The 20,654-nt window shown below is 37.3% G+C and overlaps 1 protein-coding gene across 3 annotated transcripts in view; it reads left to right on the top strand.

The window, feature by feature from the left end:
* METAP2 (methionyl aminopeptidase 2) overlaps positions 1–20,499 on the top strand; it is a 33,658-nt gene extending 13,159 nt beyond the window's left edge. For 2 of the 3 annotated variants that reach the window (XM_082418808.1, XM_082418807.1), the window contains exons 5-11: positions 12,764–12,925; positions 13,682–13,863; positions 14,714–14,808; positions 15,049–15,145; positions 18,392–18,495; positions 19,000–19,115; positions 19,804–20,499. In XM_082418808.1, the coding sequence (XP_082274934.1) occupies positions 12,764–12,925; positions 13,682–13,863; positions 14,714–14,808; positions 15,049–15,145; positions 18,392–18,495; positions 19,000–19,115; positions 19,804–20,056 (1,009 nt within the window). In that variant the 3' untranslated portion in view covers positions 20,057–20,499. The remainder of the gene's footprint in view (positions 1–12,763; positions 12,926–13,681; positions 13,864–14,713; positions 14,809–15,048; positions 15,146–18,391; positions 18,496–18,999; positions 19,116–19,803) is intronic. The other variant, XM_082418809.1, reaches the window with a different exon arrangement.
* The last annotated feature ends 155 nt before the right edge of the window (positions 20,500–20,654 follow it).

Genomic DNA, 20,654 nt, shown 5'->3' with positions numbered 1-20,654 from the left:
ACATGAATATGGTGGAACACTTGAAGTCATGTTTAATATAAGAAAAAATAATTGGGATTTTGTAAATCTTAGAAACTACCTTTTCCTTTTTGCTATCATTTTCTAATGCAAACTAAACATTGTATAGGTGGAATAAGTTCCGTTTTTGAAACAATACAGGAAGATATTAATTATATATTATAATATCTCTTGGGATAATACTTTTCTTAAATATTGAAAGCAGTGTTGTGTGCTGTCCTGGAGAAATACAAAAGAAATTAAGAGACTGTGGTTATGTTTGTTCTTTAGTAAATCTCAATTCTTTTGAGATTCATATAATCAGTTTTGACTACTTGCAAATAGATTACAATCAACATTCTTACGGATTTGGTAAAGTATTAAATATAATTTTGTATCTTGCCTTCCTTGATTGAAAATTACATGAATTATTACAAAGAACTTACCTGTGTAACTGCCACCCAGGTTGAGTGCATTATGTTAACTTTTTATTTTGAAGTAATTTCATACTTAACAGAAGTAATTCCATTCTGTGAGCCTAGTACACAGAACTCCTGCATACCTTTCTCAGAGTATCTTTAACATTTTGTCACATTTGCTTTATCGTTCTTAATCTCAATGGAATATGACACTTATGTATAATACACAAATAACACTCCATTTTCTCCTTGGAAGATAGAAAGAAGGCAAATGTGGAAAAATGTTATATTGGTGAATCTGTACACATACTGTTTTTCTGAAGTATTTGAGAATAGGTTGTGCATTTTGGGGTGGGTTACTAGATAAGTAGATATTGTGTCCTTTTCAGGGTTGTCAAATATGAAGGCACACGATGTTAATTTCTTTCACTTGGATAAGGTATTAAGCAGTTTCTCTATTATATCATTATTGTTTTTCCTCTTGTAATTAGTACTTTGTGGGAAATTATTTTGAGAATGTAAATATCTCATGCCTTAGGAACATCTTCCTTACGTGTAGAAATCCGTGATTTTTTAATCAGTTTTTACTAGGATGGTTGTTGCTCTTTAAAAAAATTTAACATTCTGCGTGCATTTCCTGTCATTAAAATTCTTTGAAACCAATTTTAATAGCTATAATGCTGTTCTGTTCTGTATCTAGCACAATTTTATTAGCTATTACCCTATTTTTGAACATTAATACTGTTTTCAGTTTTTTGCCACTAGAAAAATTTCTGTGATGAACATCTTATACATTAATTGGATCTGATTTTTCCCTTTTTCTAGATCTCTAGAAATAGAACAAAGAATTATTTTGAAATTCTTGATATATATTTCTAAATTCAGTAGGCAGTTTTTGAGACACTTGTTAATTTTACAATTTTACTGTATTTGATCACTTGGTTAATGTGGTGACAGCCAGCTGTTTCTTTTTTAAAGGTACTTTGTTCTTTTTGCAGTTTCCAAGTAATCTTGGAAATCTTGTGGGATACTTTGGTACTGTTGGAAAATCCTTTTTTTAACAACCTTTCACTTAATTATTTTAATATCCATTGATGATCCTTGCTTTATCAGTTATTTTATGGGGACTTAATAATGGTGAATTTCTAATTCTGTCATGCCTTCTACATTTATTTGCTGACATTATTCTATAAGAAGAATTTTCCTTTACCAGCTGGGGATCAACTATAATTTCTTCTTATAGGCAGTTAAACATGCTTTCTCTCTCTCTCTCTTTTTTTCTTTTTTGGGCCGTGCCTCGTGGGTTGTGGGATCTTAGTTCCCCAACCAGGGATTGGACCCAGGCCTTTGGCAGTGAGAGCTCGGAGTCCTACCCCTGGACCACCAGGGAGTTCCTTTTTTTTTCTCTTTAAATACCGGTTTCCAGAGGAAGGAATTGGTGTCATATCTGCATCATTCTTAACTGTTTCTGGGCTAAAGATATGTATTTTTTTATAGATATGCATTTTAAATGGTTTTTGTAAATGTGTCATATAGTGCTTTAAGAATGCACATATAATCACTTTTAAGTTATCTGTGCAATGAGTTCAGAAACATTTATGACTATTAGAAATTAATAGTCAGATACCTTTGTATCTTTTGGTTTTACTTATATTTTTCTGCTTTTAATACATCCACCAGTAAAGATGATGAAATATTAAAAAGACTCAGAAATATCAAAGAGGTGCGAAGAATTTACATACTCTATATTACTATTATTTTAAAATATTTATCTATTAATTTTTGGCTGCGTTGGGTCTTAGTTGTGGCACGTGGGATCTTTCATTGTGGCGTGCAGTCTCTTCATTGCAGCACATGGGCCCTCTAGTATAGCGTGTGTGCTTAGTTTGCCCCACAGCATGTGGGATCTTAGTTCCCCGACCAGGGATCGAACCCATGTCCCTTGCGTTGGAAGGTGGATTCTTAACCACTCGACCACCAGGGAAGTCCCTATATATTGTATAAACACTTCCTATAAAGATTCTCTTTCAAGCAGTTGTTTTGATAGTTTTGTTTTACAGACATAATTTTTTTTAAAGGCATGCCTCACCTGACTCTCAGTTTAATTAACTGCCTTTTGGAATAATTGGTATGACTTAGAATGATTTTTTTCATCTTATTTATAAATTTTTGTTAAATATAGACTGTCAAAAAATCAAATTTAGGAAAAGGGAAAACTCCTTCATAATCTTTCTCTTTCATTTGGGACTGTAATTATAATTATAGACCCTGGCAGTAAGCTCTCGAATATCACTGATGACTTTCAGCTTGAACTCAAGACTTAGCAAAAGAATTTATTTAATTCCATTGATTGATAGTTCTTTATTGACAATGCAGAACATTCCATAATCTTTTGAAGAATCCACTGCTTCTAAGAGTTAGCCAGGAACTTTCCTGGCGGTCCAGTGGTTAAGACTCCATGCTTCCACTGCAAGGGGTGCGGGTTCGATCCCTGGTCAGGGAACTAAGACCCCACATGCCACCCTGAGGCCAAAAAAAAAGAGTCAGCCATTCAACCTTCAGAAGTGTAAAATAGTCATGAGATCTATTGATTTCAGTATTGGGGATCTTTATTGTATCATGTTCTGATTCTAAAATGTCACATAGCATTTGAAATTTAATTACACTTATGTTTTAAACTATAAGAAGTCGATTTGAAGAATCTTTTTTTTTTTATTTTTTTATTTTTACAAGAGATAGACTGACACCAAGCATTGTACATGGATGACCACAACAAAAGCAACAATGATTGCAATTACCAAACATGAAACACATTCATACTATGTCATAATATTGACATTCAGTCCAGTAATCCTCCACTGTAACAGCTCCTTAACTTTGCAGTGAAAATTGATTTGTATATTCTTTGCCTCTGAGTCCTTGTGGGATTTTTTTTTTTTAATTCAGACAGAAAGTCACAAAAATTATACTCATCCTCATCAGTTCACTCAGTCCCATGTAATTAATTGTTTTTTTCATCTTGATCTTTTGTTAGCACTTTTATGAGTTCATCAGTTTTTCATTAGAGTTCTGAAAATGCTTATTCATTCAGTTCAGCAGTACAGTCAGTTACCAGAAACCTGTACTTGTCAGAGTCTTTTCCATGAATTTCTTGAAGATGAAACCCTTTTGTAGGAACATATTTGCAAAAGCATCAGAGTACACCCAGAACTGTCTGTAAATGACAAAAGACTTAAAAATGACCACAGTTAAAAGATTTGATGAAAGTTCATAATAATGCAGTTGACAAGAAAATTACTTATTTCTGAGATATACATTTTTTTAAAAAAAATAAATTTATTTACCTATTTTTGGCTGTGTTGGGTCCCTGCCCCTGCGCGAGGGCTCCCCCCAGCCGCGGCGAGCGGGGTCCACTCCTCATCGCGGTACGCGGGCCCCTCACCATCGCGGCCTCTCTCGTTGCGGAGCACAGGCTCCAGACGTGCAGGCTCAGCAATTGTGGCCCACGGGCCCAGCCGCTCCGTGTCATGTGGGATCCTCCCAGACCAGGGCTCGAACCCGCGTCCCCCGCATGAGCAGGCAGACTCTCAACCACTGCGCCACCAGGGAAGCCCTGAGATATACATTTTAAAGTAATAACTAGGATTATGACTTATAACATTATACCAGAACATATAAAATTTTTAGAAATTTCATGTAATGTCTGAAACATTTATATTAACATATTTCCATACAAATAACCCAATGAAAGCTTAGTATTAGTTGTTTTGTTTGTTTTTTTATACTGCAGGTTCTTATTAGGCATCAATTTTATACACATCAGTGTATACACGTCAATCCAAATCGCCCAATTCAGCACACCACCATCCCCACCCCACCACAGTTTTCCCCCCTTAGTGTCCCTATGTCCGTTCTCTACATCTGTGTCTCAACTTCTGCCCTGCAAACCGGCTCATCTGTACCATTTTTCTAGGTTCCACATACATGCGTTAATAAACGATATTTGTTTTTCTCTTTCTGACTTACTTCACTCTGTATGACAGTCTCTAGATCCATCCACGTCTCAACAAATGACTCAATTTCGTTCCTTTTTATGGCTGAGTAATAATCCATTGTATATATGTACCACATCTTCTTTATCCATTCGTCTGTTGATGGGCATTTAGGTTGTTGCTTCCATGACCTGGCTATTGTAAATAGTGCTGCAATGAACATTCGGGTGCATGTGTCTTTTTGAATTACGGTTTTCTCTGGGTATATGCCCAGTAGTGGGATTGCTGGGTCATATGGTAATTCTATTTTTAGTTTTTTAAGGAACCTCCATATTGTTCTCCATAGTGGCTGTATCAATTTACATTCCCACCAACAGTGTAAGAGGGTTCCCTTTTCTCCACACCCTCTCCAGCATTTGTTGTTTGTAGATTTTCTGATGATGCCCATTCTAACTGGTGTGAGGTGATACCTCATTGTAGTTTTGATTTGCATTTCTCTAATAATTAGTGATGTTGAGCATTTTTTCATGTGCTTCGTGACCGTCTGTATGTCTTCTTTGGAGAAATGTCTATTTAGGTCTTCTGCCCATTTTTGGATTGGGATGTTTGTTTCTTTAATATTGAGCTGAATGAGCTGTTTATATATTTTGGAGATTAATCCTTTGTCCGTTGATTCATTTGCAAATATTTTCTCCCATTCTGAGGGTTGTCTTTTCGTCTTGTTTATGGTTTCCTTTGCTGTGCAAAAGCTTTGAAGTTTCATTAGGTCCCATTTGTTTATTTTTGGTTTTATTTCCATTACTCTAGAAGGTGGATCAAAAAAGATCTTGCTGTGATTTATGTCAAAGAGTGTTCTTCCTATGTTTTCCTCTAAGAGTTTTATAGTGTCCAGTCTTACATTTAGGTCTCTAATCCATTTTGAGTTTATTTTTGTGTATGGTGTTAGGGAGTATTCTAATTTCATTCTTTTACATGTAGCTGTCCAGTTTTCCGAGCACCACTTATTGAAGAGACTGTCTTTTCTCCATTGTATATCTTTGCCTACTTTGTCATAGATTAGTTGACCATAGGTGCGTGAGTTTATCTCTGGGCTTTCTATCCTGTTCCATTGATCTATGTTTCTGTTTTTGTGCCAGTACTATATTGTCTTGATTACTGTAGCTTTGTAGTATAGTCTGAAGTCAGGGAGTCTGATTCCTCCAGCTCCGTTTTTTTCCCTCAAAACTGCTTTGGCTATTTGGGGTCTTTTGTGTCTCCATACAAATTTTAAGATGATTTGTTCTAGCTCCGTAAAAAATGCCATTGGTAATTTGATAGGGATTGCATTGAATCTGTAGATTGCTTTGGGTAGTATAGTCATTTTCACACTGTTGATTCTTCCAATCCAAGAACATGGTATATCTCTCCATCTGTTGGTATCATCTTTAATTTCTTTCATCAGTGTCTTAGAGTTTTCTGCATACAGGTCTTTTGTCTCCTTAGGTAAGTTTTCTGCATACAGGTCTTTTGTCTCCCTAGGTAGGTTTATTCCTAGGTATTTTATTCTTTTTGTTGCAGTGGTAAATGGGAGTGTTTCCATAATTTCTCTTTCAGATTTTTCATCATTAGTGTATAGGAATGCAAGAGATTTCTGTGCATTAATTTTGTATCCTGCAACTTTACCATATTCATTAATTAGCTCTAGCAGTTTTCTGGTGGCAGTTTTAGGATTCTCTATGTATAGTATCATGTCATCTGCAAACAGTGACAGTTTTACTTCTTCTTTTCCAATTTGTATTCCTTTTATTTCTTTTTCTTCTCTGATTGCCATGGCTAGGACTTCCAGCACTATGTTGAATAATAGTGGCGAGAGTGGACATCCTTGTCTCGTTCCTGATCTTAGAGGAAATGCTTTCAGATTTTCACCATTGAGAATGATGTTTGCTGTGGGTTTGTCATATATGGCCTTTATTATGTTGAGGTAGGTTCCCTCTATGCCCACTTTCTGGAGAGTTTTTATCATAAATGGGTGTTGAATTTTGTCAAAAGCTTTTTCTGCATCTATTGAGATGATCATATGGTTTTTCTTCTTCAATTTGTTAATATGGTGTATCACATTGATTGATTTGCGTATATTGAAGAATCCTTGCATCCCTGGGATAAATCCCACTTGATCGTGGTGTATGATCCTTTTAATGTGTTGTTGGATTCTGTTTGCTAGTGTTTTGTTGAGGATTTTTGCATCTATATTCATCAGTGATATTGGTCTGTAGTTTTCTTTTTTTGTAGTGTCTTTGTCTGGTTTTGGTATCAGGGTGATGGTGGCCTCATAGAATGAGTTTGGGAGTGTTCCTTCCTCTGCAATTTTTTGGAAGAGTTTGAGAAGGATAGGTGTTAGCTCTTCTCTAAATGTTTGATAGAATTCACCTGTGAAGCCATCTGGTCCTGGACTTTTGTTTGTTGGAAGATTTTTAATCACAGTTTCAATTTCATTACTTGTGATTGGTCTGTTCATATTTTCTGTTTCTTCCTGGTTCAGTCTTGGAAGGTTATACCTTTCTAAGAATTTGTCCATTTCTTCCAGATTGTCCATTTTGTTGGCATAGAGTTGCTTGTAGTAGTCTCTTAGGATGCTTTGTATTTCTGCGGTGTCTGTTGTAACTTCTCCTTTTTCATTTCTGATTTTATTGATTTGAGTCCTCTCCCTCTTTTTCTTGATGAGTCTGGCTAATGGTTTATCAATTTTGTTTATCTTCTCAAAGAACCAGCTTTTAGTTTTACTGATCTTTGCTATTGTTTTCTTTGTTTCTATTTCATTTATTTCTGCTCTGATCTTTATGATTTCTTTCCTTCTGCTAACTTTGGGTTTTGTTTGTTCTTCTTTCTCTAGTTTCTTTAGGTGTAAGGTTAGATTGTTTACTTGAGATTTTTCTTGTTTCTTTAGGTAGGCTTGTATAGCTATAAACTTCCCTCTTAGAACTGCTTTTGCTGCATCCCATAGGTTTTGTGTCATCGAGTTTTCATTGTCATTTGTCTCTAGATATTTTTTGATTTCCTCTTTGATTTCTTCAGTGATCTCTTGGTTATTTAGTAACGTATTGTTTAGCCTCCATGTGTTTGTCTTTTTTACGTTTTTTTTCCCTGTAATTCATTTCTAATCTCATAGCGTTGTGGTCAGAAAAGATGCTTGATATGATTTCAATTTTCTTAAATGTACTGAGGCTTGATTTGTGACCCAAGATGTGATCTATCCTGGAGAATGTTCTGTGCGCACTTGAGAAGAACGTGTAATCTGCTGTTTTTGGATGGAATGTCCTATAAATATCAATTAAATCTATCTGGTCTATTGTGTCATTTAAAGCTTCTGTTTCCTTATTTATTTTCATTTTGGATGATCTGTCCATTGGTGTAAGTGAGGTGTTAAAGTCCCCCACTATTATTGTGTTACTCTCAATTTCCTCTTTTATAGCTGTTAGCAGTTGCCTTATGTATTGAGGTGCTCCTATGTTGGATGCATATATATTTATAATTGTTATATCTTCTTCTTGGATTGATCCCTGGATCATTATGTAGTGTCCTTCCTTGTCTCTTGTAACATTCCTTATTTTAAAGTCTATTTTATCTGATATGCGTATAGCTACTCCAGCTTTCTTTTGATTTCCATTTGCATGGAATATCTTTTTGCATCCCCTCACTTTCAGTCTGTATGTGTCCCTAGGTCTAAAGTGAGTCTCTTGTAGACAGCATATATATGGGTCTTGTTTTTGTATCCATTCAGCAAGCCTGTGTCTTTTGGTTGGAGCATTTAATCCATTCACGTTTAAGGTAATTATCGATATGTATGTTCCTATGAACACTTTCTTAATTGTTTTTGGGTTTGTTTTTGTAGGTCCTTTTCTTCTCTTGTGTTTCCCACTTAGAGAAGTTCCTTTAGCATTTGCTGTAAAGCTGGTTTGGTGGTGCTGAATTCTCTTAGCTTTTGCTTGTCTGTAAAGCTTTTGATTTCTCCATCAAATCTAAATGAGATCCTTGCCGGGTAGAGTAATCTTGGTTGTAGGTTCTTCCCTTTCATCACTTTAAGTATATCATGCCACTCCCTTCTGGCTTGTAGAGTTTCTGCTGAGAAATCAGCTGTTAACCTTATGGGAGTTCCCTTGTATGTTATTTGTCGTTTTTCCCTTGCTGCTTTCAATAATTTTTCTTCGTTTTTAATTTTTGTCAATTTGATTACTGTGTCTCGGCGTGTTTCTCCTTGGGTTTATCCTGCCTGGGACTCTCTGTGCTTCCTGGACTTGGGTGGCTAATTCCTTTCCCATGTTAGGGAAGTTTTCGACTATAATCTCTTCAAATATTTTCTCTGGTCCTTTCTCTCTCTCTTCTCCTTCTGGGACCCCTATAATGCGAATGTTGTTGCGTTTAATGTTGTCCCAGAGGTCTCTTAGGCTGTCTTCATTTCTTTTCATTCTTTTTTCTTTAGTCTGTTCCGCAGCAGTGAATTCCACCATTCTGTCTTCCAGGTCACTTATCCGTTCTTCTGCCTCAGTTATTCTGCTATTGATTCCTTCTAGTGTAGTTTTCATTTCAGTTATTGTATTGGTCATCTCTGTTTGTTTGTTCTTTAATTCTTCTAGGTCTTTGTTAATCATTTCTTGCATCTTCTCAATCTTGGCCTCCATTCTTATTCCGAGGTCCTGGATCATCTTCACTATCATTATTCTGAATTCTTTTTCTGGAAGGTTGCCTATCTCCACTTCATTTAGTTGTTTTTCTGGGCTTTTTTCTTGTTCCTTCATCTGGTATATAACCCTCTGCCTTTTCATCTTGTCTATCTTTCTGTAACTGTGGTTTTTTTTCCACAGTCTGCAGGATTGTAGTTTTTCTTGCTTCTGCTCTCTGCTCTCTGCCCTCTGGTGGTTGAGGCTATCTAAGAGGCTTGATGGGAGGCTCTGGTGGTGGGTAGAGCTGACTGTTGCTGTGGCAGTCAGAGCTCCGTAAAACTTTAATCCACTTGACTGTTGATGGGTGGGGCTGGGTTCCCTTCCTGTTGGTTGTTTTGCCTGAGGCAACCCAACACTGGAGCCTACCTGGGCTCTTTGGTGGGGTTAATGGCAGACTCTGGGAGGGCTCACGCCAAGGAGCAGTTCCCAGAACCTCCGCTGCCAGTGTCCTTGTCCCCACGGTGAAACAGAGCCACCCCCTGCCTCTGCAGGAGACCCCCCAACACCAGCAGATAGGTCTGGTTCAGTCTCCCCCAGGGTCACTGTTCCTTCCCCCTGGGTCCCGATGCACACACTATTTTGTGTGTGCCCTCCAAGAGTGGGGTCTCTGTTTCCCCCAGTCCTGTCGAAGTCCTGCAATCACTTCCCACTAGGCTTCAAAGTCTGATTCTCTAGGAATTCCTCCTCCCGTTGCCGGACCCCCAGGTTGGGAAGCCTGACGTGGGGCTCAGAACCTTCACTCCAGTGGGTGGACTTCTGTGGTATAAGTGTTCGCCAGTCTGTGAGTCACCCACCCAGCAGTTATGGGATTTGATTTTACTCTGATTGCGCCCCTCCTACCGTCTCACTGTGGCTTCTCCTCTGTCCTTGGACGTGGGGTATCCTCCTTGATGAAGTCCAGTGTCTTCCTGTCGATGATTGTCCAGCAGCCAGTTGTGATTCTGGTGCTTTCGCAAGAGGGAGTGAGAGCACATCCTTCTACTCCGCCATCTTGGTTAATCCCCGATTTGAAGAATCTTAAGGGTTGGACTGAGGAGAAGAAATGGGAATTGATAATGACCAATTCCTTTTTCACATCCCTACATGCATAATATCCATCAGTTCCCTGTGGACATAGTCTTTTATCTTACCACCCTAGAGTAAATATTAGCTGATATTTTTACTTTCCACAAAAATCTTTGGCTTTTGAAGCAGAAGGTGCTTTCAGACTTTACTGTCAGGTGTGGCTGTAGGTATATGTGCCAGGATTATGGTCCATGTAAAAGATGAAGAATTGTGATTTATTTTGCTTAAAGATTGATCTGAGAATAAAGCTAGTACTCTTGTGCCTAAGAATGATTTATTCTTAGAATGTTTGGATTCCTGGTTTTCAGGAAAGATTTTTGGACTTTTGGGAGAGACAGGGCTAGAGTTACAACTAGAGGTCAGGAGATTGTGGCTTGTCTGTCCGGGCATGGAGCGAGCAACTATAAGTGTACTGCAGCTGAAAAAGGTTGAGTCACATCTTGAGAATATACTTTTTAAAGGATCTTATCCTGTTACTTTCTGCTCTGAGGGTGTTTGTTTGAATACTTTGATTACAAGTTGCCTCTTAGTTTTTACTATTCCTATAAAAGTAATTGATAATACATTTAAGTATGTAAGGGGTTTAAAATTGACCTTAAACTGATAATATTTCAGTTTTCTAATAACAGCAGTAGATAGATCCAAAATATATTTCCCAACAGTAAATAAGCTATAGAAGCCTCTGTGACTCTTAAATACCCTCAGTTTCACATAGGACAGCTCCTTTGGGCCTTTGTAGCAAATCAGAGGAAGTAGGTGTTGGCCCAGGTAGCTGCTGCAATAGGGAGTAATAGTAATGAACTTGATGCTGACACACACAAAAACTCTGAAAACATTTTGGGGCATTAACTTAGGGGGCTGTAGTTTAAAGCAGTTGGGTAAACTTTTTTATAGAGGGTCATATTGTAAATATTTTAGGTCTTGAATGTTAATTCACTTCTGCTGTTGTAGCATGAAAGTAGGTATAGATGGTATATAAATGAATGAGCATAGCTATGTTGCCAAAAAAAATTTTTTTTTAACTTTTTATTTTTTAGTTTTATTTTTATTTATTTTTGGTTGCGTTGGGTCTTCGTTGCTGTGCACAGGCTTTCTCTGGTTGCGACGAGTGGGGGCTACTCTTTGTTGCGATGCACGGGCTTCTCATTGCGGTGGCTTCTCTTGTTGCAGAGCATGGGCTCTAGGTGTGCAGGCTTCAGTAGTTGTGGCACACGGGCTCAGTAGTTGTGGTGCACGGGCTTAGCTGCTGCACGGCATGTGGGATCTTCCTGGACCAGGGATTGAACCCCTATCCCCTGCATTGGCAGGCGGATTCTTTTTTTTTTTTAATTATTTTATTTTATTTTATTTATTTTTGGCTGCGTTGGGTCTTCGTTGCTGTGTGTAGGCTTTCTCTGGTTGGGGCGAGCAGGGGTATTGCGGTGTGCAGGCTTCTCATTGCGGTGGCTTCTCCTGTTGCAGAGCATGGGCTCTAGGTGTGCAGGCTTCAGTAGTTGTGGCACGCGGGCTTCAGTAGTTGTGGCTCGTGGGCTCTAGAGCGCAGGCTCAGTAGTTGTGGCACAAAGGCTTAAGTTGCTCTGCGGCATGTGGGATCTTCCCAGACCAAGGCTCGAACCCATGTCCCCTGCATTGGCAGGCGGATTCTTAACCACTGCGCCACCAGGGAAGCCCAGCAGGTGGATTCTTAACCACTGTGCCACCAGGGAAGTCCTGTTGCAAAAAAATTTTATTTACAAAACAAGTGCCAGGCTGGATTTGCCTGCAGGCTGTAGTTTGCTGACCACTGGCTTTGAGGCAAATAAGAGTTATTTCTTGAAGGCATCACTTTTATACTAAGTATAATTTATACTTCCGTGATCACTGACTTGTGAATTCTGTATTCAGTATTGCTTAAGAATTTGTGAAAGCTGTAACTTTAAAAAAGATTTTCACTTGAAGCAGTTATTGTTTTTGAAATGTACTGCTTAAAAAGGGAGTCAGTAGATCTTCTCATTTGCAAATACTGAATATAAAAATCTGTTCGTTATCCTTGGCAGTTTTAAAATATGAGCCATCTCCTTCAAGGAAGATTACCTCTAATATATATACAATTAGAAAAATCCTGCAAAAGCACATAATATTTTATGTTTTGAGGAAGATATGTGCAGGTTGCCAGGTCAAGTCTTTGGATTAGTACTTACCCTGTTGGTGAAGTTAAATGTTAATATTTGGTGCATCCTGAAAATTTATATTACCTCAAGTGGAAGGATGACTTTTTTTCCTCCCCCCTGCTTTGTTTCTAGGACTCTTTTCTGACTTTTCTGGTTCTCTACTTTTGTGTTATTTTATGTGGTGCAGGGTATTAGTCCCTCTGACTATGGATAAAATCTCACTTGAGGATTTTTTTTTTTCTAAGAGTCTTAAGAAAGGTTTAACTTGATTAGGTTTGGTTGTACCTGTGTGGGTACTTGTATTTCGAAACTTTGCCGACTTTTAATAAAAGAAACTATGTAATTTTTTGTCCAAAATATCTTAGTGTATTTTTATCTCTCAGCTGTTATGCTTATTTTGCTGTTTATTAAATGACTAATGCTATACTATGCATACTATAAAGGCGAACAGCTGCTTGGAGAACTACAAGTGAAGAAAAGAAAGCATTAGATCAAGCTAGTGAAGAGATTTGGAACGATTTTCGAGAAGCTGCAGAAGCACATCGACAAGTTAGAAAATATGTCATGAGCTGGATCAAGCCTGGGATGACAATGATAGAAATCTGGTAAAAGGGATGTTTTTGTAAGAACATGATAAAAAAATTTAGAGCTAACTCTCCAATTGTAATGTTTGGCTTTCATTATGTAATGCTTTGCCAAAAAACTTTAAGTGAAGGTTCTAGAAATACCTTCTAAATTCTTATAGTGTCGATGTAATGAGGAAACCATAAGGACATTTGCAACTTCATTCACCCTATTTTGTACTCATGTACTCTCATGTGTACAAATGTACACATTACTGATTCTTATTTTCTGTTTGGAAATCTGTTACTTTGCTATCCAGTAAATCGTATTAAATTAAAATTCTGGGACACAAAACATTTATAATGCAATGAAGAAATCAATAAAAGTAATTATTTCTCCAGCTTTCCCCTTGAGAAATAATAAGCTATAGGGCAACTTAATACTCTGATCCCAAGAATATTCAAAACATGCAACATTGAGAAAATAAAACGTAATCAGCATTTAAATTAAGTCTAAGTCAAGAATCTTATTTCCTGGTAAATCAAGTTGAAAGTGGATCGTGTTTTTCTGTTTCTCCAGATTTCTAGTGGAATTAAATTCTCTTTATTTTTTAGAGATGAACTACTGTTTTCATAGCGTCAAAGGACTGTTATTTAGTCACATCCAGAAAGTGCTCAGATCACTCCCAGAAAGTAATTTAAGAGTTTTAGTAAACTTTCTGGAGTTGATGAGCTGTAAGGTATATAAGGGTAGGAACATAAAAGTAAACAAATTCCTTTTTTTTTTTTTTTTTTAAGTGAAAAGTTGGAAGACTGTTCACGGAAGTTAATAAAAGAGAATGGATTAAACGCAGGCCTGGCATTTCCTACTGGGTGTTCTCTGAATAACTGTGCTGCCCATTATACTCCCAATGCTGGTGACACAACAGTATTACAGTATGATGACATCTGTAAGATAGACTTTGGAACACATATAAGTGGTGAGTTGTTAGAAATAATTCCCACTCTACCCTCCTCCTGAAAACTCTAGTCTTGTCCCTGTTGGGTGGGGCTGTAGATACTGAACTCTCACGTTTTCTTCTTGATGCCTCACTTTTCAGTAGAGCTATGTTGAGGCAGATTTTGAGATTTACTTTAAAGCATCCTACTTAGTGGAGTACAGTGAAAACTGTTGGATAATTGAGGTTTATTACCTATTGTATCAAGGCATGAAAAATAGAATCTTACATCTCATTCAGTTCATTGTTGTAGACATTTTTTATTCATATAATAACAACATTTACTTAGAGCCTTTGAGTTTACCAACCTTTATATATAATTGTTAACTTTTCTATATTCTCTCCCAAACCCTGTTAGGTAAGTACCTTTTATTTTCACTTAACAGGTGAGAAAGCAAAGATTAGATTTAAATACTTACCTGAGGTTTTACTAAATTGGAGAAGCTAGTCTGATGGCTAGTGTCCTGTGGACCTATACATTTTCTCTGCCCACCGTGCTGTTCCTTAGTTCCCCAGGCTTTTCTCACTTTGATTTGTTTCTGTTTATATTTTTGTATAACTGCCTGGGTGAATATTGAATTGGTGCTGTCTTGAAGTAGTATGTACCAACCCTGGAATTAATTTTTTCATTTCAAAACCTTTGTATAACTTATTTACACTTTTTTTCCCCTTTGATTATGATTGCTGTCTGGGTACTTGATGTGCTGCCTTCATTTGAGCCCATCATTTTATGTTTCTGTTAACTAGCAAGGTTAATTAATAGAGTAGATACTGTAAAGTAGATCATTTGACTAGCTGATAAGTAAACTTAAAGACAAATTTTCTCTTTCAGGTAGGATTATTGACTGCGCTTTTACTGTCACTTTTAATCCCAAATATGATACATTATTAAAAGCTGTAAAAGATGCCACTAACACTGGAATAAAGGTATGTGAATTGTAAGCACCATTTCATGCAACATATTTTGAGCACTTTATAGCCTGTTTGGGTTATGTAAGACTGGTCCACCACCCTTAGGGTTTTAAGTGGGTTATTGTAATACAGTGTATGGAAGGCTTTTATAGAGGAAGTTATTTCTGCTTGTCCCTTATTTTAAGATATTAAGAAGTTAAGTTGCTATAAAATTCTGCACTTTGAATAACAGAGTATACATGATTCTATTTTTAGTGTGCTGGAATCGACGTCCGTCTATGTGATGTTGGTGAGGCCATCCAAGAAGTTATGGAATCCTACGAAGTTGAAATAGATGGGAAGACATATCAAGGTATGTTCTCTAAAAATGCATCTTATTTTGAAATGTCTGTGACCTTGGCAGAAATAATTTTGCAAGATAGCGTTGAGTTCTTTCTTTAGATCAGCTGCTTCATCTTTATCTCTTGGGAACTGGGAACATAAAGAGGAAAAACAAAGGAAATGACCTGTTCATGGTAGGAATTCTGTCGTAGCTAGCTGGTGGGAATTGTTGTCATCTACCCTCGTAGCTGATAAGAAGACACCTGGGGATTTATCCCAGGATGGCTGAAATGTAGGCTAGATTTTCTGTGACTAATCACAGGCTCAGACAGAAGCCAGAGGCCCTTTCCATTGATGACTCTCCCCACCTTTTTTTTAAGTTGAATTCAAAATTTAGAGGCCAGTTAATTCCTTGTGTGTCCTTCCTTTAATCTTTATTCCCCTTGCTGCCTAGTCTTTCCCAGCCAGTGCCTGTGTACACAATCCCAGAGTCACCTGTGCTTTCTGGTGTTGTCAATCCAGCCTTTCTCCAACTCCCAGGGTTTATCTGACCACTCTCCAGCCACCATTCTCCTTCCTAATCTGTGCTCATGCTCTCTGTAACTCCTGTCTTAAAAACTTTCTTATAGAATGTTTCCTATATTTCCTTTAACCAAATCCTGACTCCTTTGTAATCTGATTTAGCATGGAGACTCTCATGCTTCCTTGTCCCTCAGTAAATTCACATCATTCACCATTCTTTGCATTCCCCTGTAGATACTTTTGGACTGTGGTGTTCTACCAACTGCACAGTGGTTCTTCCTCTAAGACCTGACACAGAGCCTGTCCTTGTTGCTCTCTTGCAGATCCTTAAACCTGTGAACGTCTGTACAAGTCAAAAATTCTTAAGACTTCTCACACTTGGATGGGAGGTGTTACGGGCTAATGAAGAAAACATGCTTTGGGGTTAGGCAGGTCTACCTTTGAGTTTAGATAAATTCTGTCACCTCTAAGAACCCAAGTTTCTTTTTAAAAAGTTTTTTTTTTAAAAGATTTAATTTTATTTATTTTTGGCTGCATTGGGTCTTTGTTGATGCACGCAGGCTTTCTCTAGTTGTGGCGAGAGGGGGCTACTCTTCGTTGTGGTGCGTGTGTTTCTCATTGCCGTGGCTTCTCTTGTTGCGGAGCATGGGCTCTAGGCACGCAGGCTTCAGTAGTTGTGGCTTGTGGGCTCTAGAGCGCAGGCTCAGTAGTTGTGGCTCACGAGCTTAGCTGCTCCGCGGCATGTCGGATCTTCCAGGACCAGGGATTGAACCGGTGTCCCCTGCATTGGCAGGCGGATTCTTAACCACTGCACCACCAAGGAAGTCCCTCTAAGAACCCAGGTTTCTTTGACTGTAATAGGATTCAAGATACCATGTTTTGTTTTGTTTCGTTTTGTTTTTGAGAAATATAAATTTTATGACAGTGCCTGGAATTTACTGGTATTCAACAAATATTTGTTGTTTCCCACCCCCAGTTTTGGGATCGGTGCCACAACAAATAATACGTATTCACGTCTCTCTCAAATCATCTTTCCCTTCTATTTTCTCCTAATTCTACAACTTTGGTTGGCATGTGGTCCGCCTTTCAAGGTATATTAGGTGACAATTTGACTTAATGTTTAGTCACCACATAACAGTTCTAGCCTGCAGTGTTGGAATCCTTAATATCTACTTTCTTACCTCTTCCACTAAGCCAATGCAACATTTTAGGTTCTATCATTTCGGTACCCACTTTTTTATACCAGTTATTTTGTTGATCAGGGTTCTTAGTTGAGGGTGACAATTCATTTTTACTAATTTAAGTGTAAAGAGTATAGACAAATCATGATATTGGGAAGATGAAGAAATGGACTATAGGCTGAACTTTAAGAAGCAATTCCCAAAAACCACATAACAGAACCAGGCCGGGCCATCAAGGGAGTGGTTTTATTTACCTTGATCAAGAAGCTATAGAATTGGAAAATTACCTTTATAGCCGTTCGTTCCAGAATTATCCTGCCACTGTCCACAACCTGTATACTATAAAAATGGATACCCCTGAGCCCTGCTTCTTCTACGTAACTTAGTTATATGTGTTAGGTTGGTATGGCTAAGAAATCTTTTTATTTAAATGTGTTTTTGGTTGGCCTGGGGGGTCAGTTTGTCAGGTGTTAGAGGAATAATAATGCTTGCTGAATTTTAAAATAAATTTAGCTTATCATTTATATAAGAAGGAAGGTTTTTTTTAAGAGCTAATTAAGAGTCTTATTTTTCTGTACCACCCCCTAAATTTGTAATATGCTTGTCATTATTAAAGATTTGAAAAAAAAACATTGCTACCTAATTCTGCCCTAGAAGAAAGGTAACTCACACTGAAGATTCTAGCACTGCAGAACTAGATTTTTTTCTTTTAACCTTTATTGTGGAATATAATAAAAACTGAAAATACACACAATATAAAACTTCAACTGAACAATTATAAAAGCTATGTAACCTTACCCCTTGACAAATAGAATACTGCCAGCATTACAGAAGCCCCCCCCCTATTCTATATACCCCTTCTCAATTACAGAAGCCTTCTTCTAATAAGCCACTATCTTGAGTACTAAGGATTGGCATTTCCTTTTCTTTGTCTTTACCATCTATTATGCATCCCTAAACATTAGTTTAATTATGCTTAATTTTGAACTGTGCGTGTGTGTGTGGAATTGCACCGTATGTATATAATTGTGCCTTCTTTTGCTCATTTGGTTTTATTTCAGGTCAGTGTATCCGTAGCTTTTCATTTTTATTGTTGAGTAAGTGTTCCATTGTGTGAATGTACTCACAATTTGTTTATTCTATCAATGATCCCAGGACCTTGGGATTGTTTAGATTTTCTTCTTTAACATTTGAAATGTTGATGTAATAAGAAAAATTTAAGGTTTCTTAATTCTATTATTTTGACACAGAATCCTCATTTTCAAATTACCTTTTGGTCCATAACCATGAAAATACATATTTTTCATGTTTGTAATGCTTATATACATGATATTTTATGACTGTATTTTTATTAACAATAACTCCCTAGATGGACCCCCATGATGTCCTCATCACATAGTTTATTCTTTTTCCATCATTTTCCCTACTTCTAGTTTTTAATCAATAACATTGCAATATCCCAGTAGTTTTCCAGTTTGTATTTAACTGTCTTAATGTGGGGTTATTTAATAGAGCCATACCTGTTTGTGCTTTTAGAGACCCTGAATAACTTTTTTTTTTTTCTGTTATGCCAGTGAAACCAATCCGTAATCTAAATGGCCATTCAATTGGGCCATATAGAATACATGCTGGGAAAACAGTGCCCATTGTGAAAGGAGGAGAGGCAACAAGAATGGAGGTATGTATGCCATTAACACTGTTCTTTTGTGAAGCATTTTGACTTTTTTTTTCTACCAAACTATGAAGCTAGTAGTAGTTGAGTATTTAGTATGTTGAGCAAAATTAACTTGCCGTCCATACTCGCCCCGACAGGAATTGGGCTGTGTGAGTGTGCAGATTGTGTCTGGTCAGACTGGGGCTCAGTCAGCTGTGGAAGTGTGAGGCATGTCAAAGGTTCATTCAACACTTGGTGAATATTTACTGAGCATCTCGTAGGTGCCCGTCTCTTTAGTAGGCACTGGAATGTATTCAGTAGTAGCGAACAAAATTCCCTGCTTATGTAAAGCTTACATTTTAATAGACGACACAAAGACCAAAAGTACTAAGGAGATAAAGCAGGAAAAGGTAGATAAGGACTGCCAAGTATGGGACTACCTCAGCCTGAAGTTGAGATGGGAATTTTAATTAGTTCTGAATTTCTGAATTTTTCTTCTCTACCCTTGACCGTTATATATATTTTTAGGAAGGAGAAGTATATGCCATTGAAACCTTTGGTAGCACAGGAAAAGGCGTGGTTCATGATGATATGGAATGTTCACATTACATGAAAAATTTTGATGTTGGACACGTGCCAATAAGGTGAGAGACTATAGTTTTTATGTGACTGATGAGTTTCTCTTCGCAGTTAACAGCATTTTTAAAAGTGACGGACATCCACAGTGGCACATTCATAAATGCACAGTTCTATGGCCTAAAAATAAGTTCTGTGGATTTCTATAATTCAGCAGAAAAATTGTCCTGTTAAAAATTTTAACTGAGATGAAAATGATGTAAGTATTCTCTTCATATCCAGTTTCCAACAAGCGTAATAATTTCAGAGATTATCATTTTGCTGGCATTCCTAGGTTTTTGTTCTTAGTATTTTCCCATTGGTAAACTTTATATTTTTAAGTACTTTTTTTTTTTACTTTTTGGAGATGGTTGAAGTGTCTATTTTTTGTTCGGGTCTTTCAGCTTACTGCCGAAATTTCCCCCAAAAGGGAAATTCCCACCTTCATACTATTGATGAGTCTGTACTTGGAATTTAACACACACATGCATAGACACATAAATATAAGATAGCCTTCATCTGGTCTCCTATTCATCTGCCGTCTATAATTGGGTATTATACATTCTGGTTTTTGAATGTTGGAAGAGGCAGCAAAAAAGAGTTTTTTGAACTTTAATTACTAAGTGAAGTCATAGCTTTGGTTTGAGTTTTCCTTAATGAGGGAAATAAGTTGCTAACTTTTTAGCCAACTATTAATCTTGGATTTTCTTGTCTTAGGCTTCCAAGAACAAAACACTTGTTAAATGTCATCAACGAAAACTTTGGCACCCTTGCCTTCTGCCGCAGATGGCTGGATCGTTTGGGAGAAAGTAAATACTTGATGGCTCTGAAGAATCTGTGTGACTTGGGTATTGTAGATCCATATCCACCATTATGTGACATTAAAGGATCATATACAGCGCAGTTTGAACATACCATACTTTTGCGTCCAACATGTAAAGAAGTTGTCAGCAGAGGAGATGACTATTAAATTTAGTCCAGAGCCACCACAACACCTTTTATTTTCTAAGCTTTGTTGGAATACATTATACCAGAATTAACTTGCAACCTGTTGTCTGTTTAACAGTGGACCTATGTAATACTTTTATCAATGTTTAAAAAGGAAGGAATTTGATAAAAGGCAAACCATTTAATGTAATTAACCAAGGAAAAAGCTTTCAGGACTTTGAAATGTTAACTGTTTTCCTTCTGTCTAGGAAATGCTATAAAGCTCCAATTAATTAGGAATGACCTAATACATTTTGTTTCAAACACCTAAGAGATGCTTTTCAGATATTTATATTGCCGTATTCTTAATTGAATGCTTTGAATGACTACATCCAGTTCTGCACCTATACCCTCTGGTATTGCTTTTTAACCTTCCTGGAATCCATTTTCTAAAAAATAAAGACATTTTCGGATCTGAGAGCTATATTGCAATGTCTGTGGTTATAATTCTGTACAGGAAATAGTTTAGCTTAATGTAGGAAAATGTAGAGCCTTTTATCTGGATTGTAGACCTCCGCACTGAAACTTTTCTTCTGACATAGTGGCTAAAACAAGATCTTTACATGCATAAAGTGGGAGGA

Source organism: Balaenoptera physalus (assembly GCF_965194825.1).
Source record: "Balaenoptera physalus genome assembly, chromosome: 13".
NCBI classification, from domain to species: Eukaryota; Metazoa; Chordata; class Mammalia; order Artiodactyla; family Balaenopteridae; genus Balaenoptera; species Balaenoptera physalus.
This window is presented reverse-complemented; position numbering and strand designations above follow the sequence as displayed.